The following is a 10218-nucleotide window of genomic DNA, read 5'->3' on the forward strand; positions in this document are numbered from 1 at the left end:
ATACGACATGGTACCTGAAAATTATTCCAGTGAAATCTTCCCTCCAAATCCATATAATGCTCCTTTCCTTCTGTGCCCTGCCGTGTGCCCATACAGTAGTTTGCGACCACATATGGGGTGTTTCAGTAAACTTGATATGCCACACCTGTGAGTTGGGATGGATTATCTCGGGAAAGGCGAAGTGCTCACTAACACAGATTTAGACTGATTTCTGAACAATATTTGAGAGTAATAGGTCTTTTGTGTATGTAGAAAATGTTTCAGATCTTCGAGTTCAGCTCATGCAAAATTGGAACAAAACCAAAAGTGTTGCGTTTATATTTTTGCTCAGTGTAGATTAACATGGAAAACCTGAAAGAAGAAAAAAAAAAAAAAGACCTTTTGAAATGTCTCCTCTATATTCTCGATTAATTCCTTGGGAACACCTAAAGATTTAACAAACTTTGTAAAATCATATTTCAATAACTTGAGGGATGTTTCTATTATGTAAGCCCCATTAAGTGACTTTACAACTGAATTGGTCCTTTACACAGCAAGTTTTGGAAGTTTTCTTAAAAATGTAAAAATTGTATTTAAAATTCTAATCCATCTAACATCCATAAAAATAAAATGACATTTACAAAATGATGCCTACATAAAGTAGACATATGGGGAATGTTAAGTGAGAACTATTTTATGGGGTATTACTGTCTTAAAAGAAGAAAAATTGCAAATTTTCCCAAATGTTTGGTAAATTTGGGATTTTTTTTATAAATGCGAAATACATTGACTCAGATTTACTAATAACATGATGGTACAATGTGTCACAAGAAACGTCTCAGAATGGCTTGGATAAGTAAAAGCGTTCCAAAGTTATTACCAGGTGAAAACTGGCCTGGGGTAGAAGGATTTAAAGAACCCCTGTCCGCTTTTTACTATTGATGACCTATCCTCAGGATAGGTCATTATCAGATCAACGGGGTCCGAGTCCTGGCACCCCCACCATTCAGCTGTTTGAAAAGAAGGCAGCACTCATACAACATGGTCTTCTCTGTTTACCTGCTCGCTGCAGCAATTGCAGTGGTGATCAGGTGTAATTGCAAGTATAGTGTCCCTATTCACTTCTATGGGACCGCTCTGTCTGTTCAAGTGAATACTACAGAGCCGTCCCATAGAAGTAAATGGGGACGCCATACTTGTAATTACACCTGATCACCACTGCAATTACTGCAATGAGCAGGTAAACAGAGCAGAGAAGGCAGCTCTCATATGAGCGTTACCTTCTCTTCAAACAGGTGATTGGTGGGAGTGCCTGGAGTCGGATGCCCGCCAATCTGATATTGATAACCCATCCTGAGGATAGGTCATCAACAGTAAAAAGTGGACAACCCCTTTAAGTAAAAATCCCTGAGTCATGCACCAGACACATCGTAGCAGTTTTGTCACTGGGTTATCTTTAAAAATACAGTTTACAATTACAGTTTTGAAAGTGGGCGTGGTTAACCCATCTAGCTGATTTGAAGCAGACCTCCAGTGCAAATACATCTTTTTAGATGCAAATCCACCAATTCCCAGTGGGATACAGAATACAAGTGCATTTTATAGTCAATTAAGGTGTTCAAATCTCCCCCATTTCCCTAGCATAAAAAAACAAATAAAAAAAATAAACATCATGGGCATCATAGTGTCCAAAAATGCCTGTACTATTGAGATATAAAAATATTTATCCCATACGATGAATGGTGTAACAGGAAAAAAATAAAAATGACCGCTTCACCATTTTTTCATTACTTCACTTCCCCAAAAAAATTTCATAAAAAGTGAACAAAAAGTTATACACACTCCATAAAACTTACAGATCATTCCACCAGCCCACACACAGTTCCATAGACGTAACTTTAAAAAGGTTAAGGGGTCAGAATATGGGGATGAAAAAAACTATTTTCCAGTTATATAAATGGATGTATATACAGGTGAAACTCGAAAAATTTGAATATCGTGCAAAGTTCATTTATTTCAAAAATGCAACTTAAAAGGTGAAACTAACATATGAGATAGACTCATTACATGCAAAGCGAGATATTTCAAGCCTTTATTTGTTATAATTTGGATGATTATGGCTTACAGCTTATGAAACCCCAAAGTCACAATCTCAGGCACCCTTTGCTCAGGGGGTATGGATTAATTAGCTGACTAGAGTGTGACACTTTGAGCCTAGAATATTGAACCTTTTCATGAAATTCTAATTTTAAGCTGCATTAATGCAATTCCTTTTAATTTGCATTACTGAAATAAATGGACTTTTGCACCATATTCAAATTTTTCAAGTTTCACCTGTGTGTGTGTGTGTGTGTGTGTGTGTGTGTATATATATATATATATATATATATATATATATATATATATATTGATGTAATTGTACCGACCTGGAGAATGAAGGTAACAGGTCAATTTCACCATATAGGGTAAGCCGTAAAAACTGTGGTGTGTGTTTTTTTGTTGTTTTTTTTTAAACAAATCTACCCCATTTGGATTTTTCCAGCCTCCCACAACATTGTAGGGAATAGTAAATGGTGCCATTAAAGATATAACTTGTCCCACACTAAAAAAAAAGCCCTCAAACAGCTATGTGAATGGAAAAATAAAAAAGTTATGTGTCTGGGAAGGCAGGGAGTAAAAAAACTAAACCGGAAAAAGGGGGATTAAGCTGGATTTATCAACTGCAACTTTTAAAAGTTCAAAAAAATTGTCACTATCTTACTCCAGTAAAGGGGTGGTATAGAAAGTGGAGTAACATCTCCAGTTTTATGCACACAGTTTTGGAAGCCAAAATCAGTAGTGGATAATAAAATGAGAGACAGTATAAAGAACAGATACGACTGCTCCTTTTTTGAATTCACTCCTGGTTTTGGCTTCCAAAACTGCCTGGTAATTTTTCATTTTCAGAGCCAAGTGTTATAAATTCTATGAAACACCTATTAGGTCAAAGTGTTCCTTAAAGATTCCTTTACCTGAACTGCAGAATCAGGGTAATAAATATTGAGGTTTGTTTTGTTGTTAACCCTTGATTTGTTACAGGGAAAAAAATAGATTAAAAATGAAAATTGCAATTTCACCTCCATTTTGCTTTAATTCCTGTGGAATATCTAAAGGGTTAAAAATATGTCTAAAGTTTTGAATAGTTTGAGGGGTCTAGTTTCTAAAATGGAGTAATTTATGGGTGGTTTCTATTACATATGTAGAGAGCGAGGGTTAATCAGATCTTGAGGAATGCTTTATCCAAAAGATAAGAAAAACTTGAGGCGCCAGTGGGATAGGAGTATTTAAGGTGATAGAATGAGTGGCTCAAATAGCCGGAATGGTGGATGGAAGAAATAGAGAATAGGGTCGCCAATAGGTGATATAGAGAGGGGGGCGCGGCAGCTACTGGGATAGCGACGTGGAGGTTAATCCACGTGTGTCAAAACAAGTGTTGTGTAGAGAGGGTTGGTAGCTTGTAGATTCATTCAATAAAAATGCACCCAAGAAGCAGACCTGGCCAGTATTTGTTCCAGATGAAAGCACCAGACCCCCAAATTAAATAGTATTGAGGTGTTGACGCATGCAAATAAGGTGGGATCACAAACTAAAAGGTGGAGATTATATTTTGGATGTTGGCCACCTATAAGCTTAAGGGTTTTTTCAGGGTGACCACAATACAATATAATTGGAGTTAAAGCGAGACTTAGAGTAGGTCGCTGTGTCCACACAGAAATAAAAGGAAGTAATAAAAAAGGAATAAAAAGTATATTTTAACTATTGATCCAAAATATAGTTTACTCACTTCATTGGGGGGTGGTTTGCCGAATAAGCTCAAGACACCAGCAGAGCCTCCTACCCCCCTAGCCAGAATCGCTTGTAGAATGACAGGTATTGATGGCAGCCAATTCACAGGTAGCTTCAAATCAATTCCTTTATTTGTAGAAAGGAATTGATCTGAAGCTACCTGTGAATTGGCTGCCATCAATAACTGTCATTCTACAAGCGATTCTGGCTATGGGGGTAGGAGGTTCTGCTGGTGTCTTGAGCTTATCCGGCAAACCACCCCCCAATGAAGTGAGTAAACTATATTTTGAATCAATTAAAAATATTTACTTTTTATTGCTTACTTTTATTTCTTTGTGGACACAGCGACCTACTCTAAGTCTCGCTTTAACTCCAATTTTATTGTATTTGGGGTCTGGTGCTTTCATCTGGGACAAATACTGGCCAGGTCTGCTTCTTGGGTTCATTTATATTGAATGAATCCACAAGCTACTAACCCTCTCTACACAACTCTTGGTTTCTATTATGTCAGCTCTTCAAAGTGACTTCACAACTGAATTGGTCTATAAAAAACATAAATGTAGATTTTGGGAATTTTCTTGAAAATTAAAAAAATGGACTCTAAAATTTTAAACCTTCTAACGTCCCCCAAAATTAAATAGCATTACCAAAATGATGCCAACATAAAGTGGACCTGTGAATGTTAATACAAATTTTGAGTTATCACTATCTGTCTTAAAAGCAGAGAAATTCAGATTTCGAAAATAGTGAATATTTCCAAAATTTCATAATTTTTTTTTTTGGGGGTGGGGTTTATAAATAAAGGTAAAGCATATATTGACTCAAATTTACCATTAACAAACATGCACTGTGTCATGAAAAAAAAACAATCTCAGAATGGTTTGGATAAGTAAAAGCGTTCCAAAGTTATTACCACATAAAGTGACCCATGTCAGATTTGCAAAATTAGGCTTGGTCAGGAATGGGACAAATGGCCCAGTCTTGAAGTGGTTAAACAGGTTTCCAGGAACATGATAAAAGTTTTCCCAAAAACAGTGCCTCTGCTGCCCATAGTTGTGCTTGTTATTGTGGCCTAGTCCCGTTCACTTTGTCTCTGGGAAGAAGCAGACCCTTTTTTGGTGATGCCTGTGGCAGGAATAGTGTTAGAACTGCATGTGCACTTGTTAATGTGAGATGCTGAATCTCACCACAGCGGTTGATGGCCGTTCTGCTGCTGGGGAGCTGTCCGGAAATAAGTCGTTTTTACGTAATGCCTGCAGCCTGTCTCAGTAAGCGATCAGTAAGATTCATGCTTACCTGCTCCAGTGTATCCATCTTCCGACTCAGAATGGGCATGCTCACATGTGGACACGCCACCGCTGAAGCTAGTCGTTGGCTACAGTGGAGCATGTGACTATGCCCATGCTGCGCTAGAGGTAAATAGGCAGGGGCTCAGAAAATGGACCCTATGGAGCCGTTGTGTAGGACCCTTTAATATTAAATAGTGGATTAAATAATGTTTCTTCCTTATTTGCTAGCTGTAATACTCATTTCTTTACCATAACATTCTTTATATTTTTTATCAGCATTTTGTAACTTTATGATGTTTCATTGTACAGTTCCATATTTCTATTTATTGACTGAGCGATCATCTCCATTATCTTGCATTATTCTGTCACCTTGACATGTACTCATGGACACAGTTTGTCATGCTAATATCCTAAATAGCAGGATTGTTTTATGAAACCTCTTAGGCCATTCACATCAAAATGGAAAACAATCCAGTGTTATCTCTGCATACAAATACACAATGCAGTATTCCACGGTGATGTGTCTGCCTGTTACATCTATTATTGAAAAGGTTGATGAGTTGAGCAAAGTCTTATGGATTCAGAGCTCCTGTAACATTACAGTGATGATTTTTTATGTTTTACAGTAAAGAGCCATAACTCCATAGTACTGTATATATGAAAAGGATTTAAGGGCTATGTACACTTTCGGGGGCAATTATTTTTTTGTCATGGTTGCATTTTACTCATTTTGAGCTAAAAATCATTTTTTGAATTGGTCTTTATTAAAAAAAATTCTCAGCTGTTCAGTCACAAAGGGTTAACTGTCTGGCTGCGTGAATTGTACTTTCACTTTGTGCCGTCATCTAATAAACCTGATATCTAAATTACTAAAAGGTTACAAACCCAGATAAGATTTGAACTATAATGAGTTTTTATAAGGTCAGAGATAAGGAGCCGTCAGCTGAGCTGCCTGACGGAAAACAGTAAAAATACAGAGCCTAATACTAGAGAATCCCAAGGCTGTACAGAGAAAAAGGCTCACAATTTTTAATAAAGACCAATTGAATTTTTTTTATTTTTAGCTGAAACTGAGTACAGCGCAATAGTAAAATAAAAATTGCCCCCAAAGGTGTACATTGCCTTTAACTACAGAACATAAAAAGTACAATAAACATGAATTAAATGAGTGACAGACAGGTAAAGAGGTAGAGTTTACCTTACCTGCAATGGTGAGCAGGCAGAGAACGAACAATCTGCTGCCCAGAAACAATGATTTTGGGTGCCGCATCATTAGTCTTTTCACCTGTTAAACGAGTATTTGCTCACTCATTGGCTGTAGCACCTTTTCAAGGGAATGACCGTTCGTTTAAATGTTTGTTCCTGATAATCCACCCAATAATTAGCCTGTGTAAAGAGGCCTTTACAGTCATGTAAAATTATCTGCCGCAGAATTCCACGTTTATTACCTGTGACTTTTCATGTGTATTTATGGCAGATTTTATCTGCTACAGTGAAAGTGGTAAAATCCACTACTAGAGTGAGTGTGCGGCGGATTTAAAAATTTCCATCATGATAGATTTTTTGCACAGAAATTTTAAAATCTCAACCACTGGCCTTATACTTAAAGAGGACCTCTCACCTCTCCTGACATGTTGGTGACTACTTGCATTCCCCATGTAATAACAATTCTGGAGCATCTATTCTTTCGACTCTGTTGTGCCATTCCTGTATTATTCCTATTAGAAGTGTACAAATAAGTTGCCAGCAGTCTGCAGTAAAGATACTGCTCGGTGTTACCAGTAGCGAGTGTGTCTGACTTTGTCCAAATCAATGCTGTCAGTGTCAGACTGTGCAAGGACACACCCCCAGCTGGTAACACCCATCTGTACCTTTACTGCAAGCTGCTGGCAATTAAATCATAACTTCAAGTAGAAATAGTATAGGAACGGAACATCTTATGAGAAGAGATGCTGCAGAACTGTTATTACATGGGGAATGCAAGCAGTTAGACCTGTTTCACACTTGCGTTGTTAATTCCGATTTTGAGATCTGGCAGAGGATCTCAAAACTGGAATTAAACTGATCCGTTTTGATTTTGCACATCAGGATGCATTAATTCCATTACGATGCAGTTCTGTGAAATCAAAACGGAACAAACCAGATCAATATGTGATGGATCAGTTTTTTTTAGGATCCTAAGCTTGCAGTTTACGTTTTTTTTGGCTGACAGAATAGAAGGCATCCTGATGCATCCTGAACGGATTTCTTTCCAGGATGCATTAGTACTGAACGGAACCGTTTTTTCCTGTTTTGAGATCCTTTGTCAGATCTCAATACTGGAAAAGAACAACGCAAGTGTGAAACAGGCCTTACTAAATCTGACATGTCAGGAGAGGTGAGAGGTCCTCTTTAAATCCACTTGTGAATTCACCCTTACTAGGTTATAATCTGGTTATAATCAGTGAGGATTTGAATTATGCTGATTCTTAAAGGGGTCGCCTCATCATGGACAATGGGGGCATATCGCTAGGATATGCCCCCATTGTCTTATAGGTGCGGCTATATCGAGAACAGAGCCCCGCAAGTGAAGGAAGGCACATTGTGCATGCACAGCCGTCCTCCATTCATTTTCTATGGGGCCGGCGAAAATAGCCGAGCACTGGCTCGGCTATTTCCATCGCCCCCATAGAAATGAATGGGAGCAGGGGACGCGTATGCGCGGTACGCTTCCATTCACTTCTATGGGGAGCCGGCTTGGTGTTGGCCGGATCGGAGTCCTACAGCCACCACCTTGCGGGGCTCCGTTCGCTATATAGGTTCGGGTCCCATCTGTAGGACCCGCACCTATAAGACAATGGGGGCATAGCCTAGCGCTATGCCCCCATTGTCTATGATGAGACAGCCCCTTTAAGAAACCTAGGTCCCCTTTGACATTTCACACAGCGGTGCTCCCAGACAACTCCTGTACATTGAAATAGCAATACAAATCCACTGAAGCGAATATGGCTGTTTTTCAGTTCCCTGCACAGTAGGTGACCACAACCAGCACTGTAGCTCCTTGGTTCTGAGGATCCACAGTGGTGACAGCTCTCAGAACCTCACTGGTTAGATACTAGCCATATAATGGATGAACCCTTTAATGTATTTACAGCTTTTCCCCCTAAAGTCAAGGTCTCTGTTTTAGTTTTGTGTTGGAATGCTCTTGAAATTCACATTGTGTCATTTGTGGAATATCATGTGAGATAACAAATTCTTTGGTTCTCCTTGCAGGATCTGGGGATAATGAAAGTGGGTCATATGAAGCGAATTCTACAGGGAATTAAGGAGCTCTGCAAAAATACATCTTTTTCAGAGGTGTGAAGTGGATGCTGGAGTCCCTGCATGGAGCGAGGCTTGGACAGTGGCTCAAGTTGTTTCCAGGCACTGTGTGCTTTTAGTCTTTAGTAAGAGGTTGTATACAGCAGGAGGGGGAACATCTGAGTTATCGCAAACTTGGCTTTAAGCTAGCAGTCTGTGCCAAAATTAGCAAAAAAAATAATAATTTTGGTATAAAGTTTGCATCTGCACTTGAAACGTGTGGCTTATCTGATTCTAAGAGACTTTTGGTTAGACAGAAGCCACCTCGGGTTGTATTGGCACATTTGTAACGCTGCCATCTGCATTGTCTGACAACATATCATTTTATGGCAAAAAGTCAATGTGCTACCTTGTATGAGGCCCAGACTTCCAAATAACAGGGAAGGCCAACATGCAACTGGGCTAGGCCTATATGGGTAGTCTTGGTTCACGCTGCCTCAGGTACCGCTCATTCACTGGCCAAGGAGTTTGATTAGAAAAACACTTTGTGTAAAGTGGATGCAATCTAAATGCATGGAGTGCCTGTTAAAATTGTATTTCAGTTGCATGACATATCTGATACAAAAGCGTAAAAAAAAAAAAAAAAAAAAAACTTGAACAACTTTTTATATTAATTTTAATATGGATTAATTTATTACTACTGATGTGTCTGTTGGTTCAAGGCACTTTTCTATTAGTTGTATATTTTTGCATGATTCTGTTCAGTGGCCGGGGAATTGTGGATGTGAACATGTAGCCTATGTGCCATGTATCCTAAAAAAAAAAAAAAAATATGTGCATTCTGTATGTTCTGCTTATTTATTCTAGTTAGTCAATATTGTTTAGTAATGAAGACTGATAAAATTTAGGTTATTACAAATTTTTATTCTGCAAAGATGGTTACCTCACAAAATATTTTCTCTTGGAAATCCATGGGGACTATTTCCAATGCCTTATATCATATTCGATTTGGAGATGAGATATCATTAAGTTATCATTAAGCAGCAGTCCTAGGGTCAGAATCCTCAATGTAGCAATAGAATACAATGATGGTGGTCTTCCCACGAGCCTTATGGTAGCATATACAGAACATACTGTATGTCCACAGAAAAGGCCAGGGTGCCTACTCACTCGCTGCTTGCAACACGTTTCTGTATCACCAACTTTCTATAACTTTGTATGGGTAAAGAATATTTCATGTGTTCCTTGGGTAATCTGTTACATTCCAGATCTCATATCTCCCATGTAATCCGAGCCAGTTGTTTCATTCTAGAATGTAGCAGAACAGTTCTTGTGGGATATACCCCATGCAGATCATACGACCTGGTCATCCTGGGGAACCAACTATGCAGATACTAACCTGGAACCTGCCAATATGTATGCTTGGCAGAACTTTGGCTGATTGTCTTTAAATATTCCATGTCCCTATCTATATTTAAAAAAATAATCCTAAAATCCATATAGAGGTGTTATCAGTCATTGTAATCCTGCCTGTGGTGATAATGATAATAGGTACTGAAATGTTACCCGTACAGAACAGGAAATCATGACCTGTTACTAGACAGAGTGGCCGAGGTGAAAAATGCACAATTTGTTGTTTTTTTTGTTTTGTTTTTTTAAATATACATAGTGGCATGGAAAATTAAAACAAAAACCTCACCCAAAATTCTAAAACAGTATGTTTAACATAAAAACGTGATTTAAACAATAGGTTATTTCTGACAACACATTCCCTTTAAAGTCTAGGAAAGTCCTTATTATGTAGTCTTAAGAAAAGTGTAACTGCCTCCTAACTTTCTCCAGCCTT

At 38.4% G+C, this 10218-nt stretch overlaps 1 protein-coding gene across 5 annotated transcripts in view; it reads left to right on the top strand.

Annotated features, from left to right (window-relative positions):
- Positions 1-9001, top strand: part of DGKH (diacylglycerol kinase eta) — a 227219-nt gene extending 218218 nt beyond the window's left edge. For all 5 annotated transcript variants that reach the window (XM_040425413.1, XM_040425411.1, XM_040425415.1 and 2 more), the window contains one exon: positions 8346-9001. In XM_040425413.1, coding sequence (XP_040281347.1) covers positions 8346-8398 — 53 coding nt within the window. In that variant the 3' untranslated portion in view covers positions 8399-9001. The remainder of the gene's footprint in view (positions 1-8345) is intronic.
- Positions 9002-10218: the final 1217 nt, after the last annotated feature.

This window comes from Bufo bufo, chromosome 3 (assembly GCF_905171765.1).
Source record: "Bufo bufo chromosome 3, aBufBuf1.1, whole genome shotgun sequence".
Lineage (NCBI taxonomy): Eukaryota > Metazoa > Chordata > Amphibia > Anura > Bufonidae > Bufo > Bufo bufo.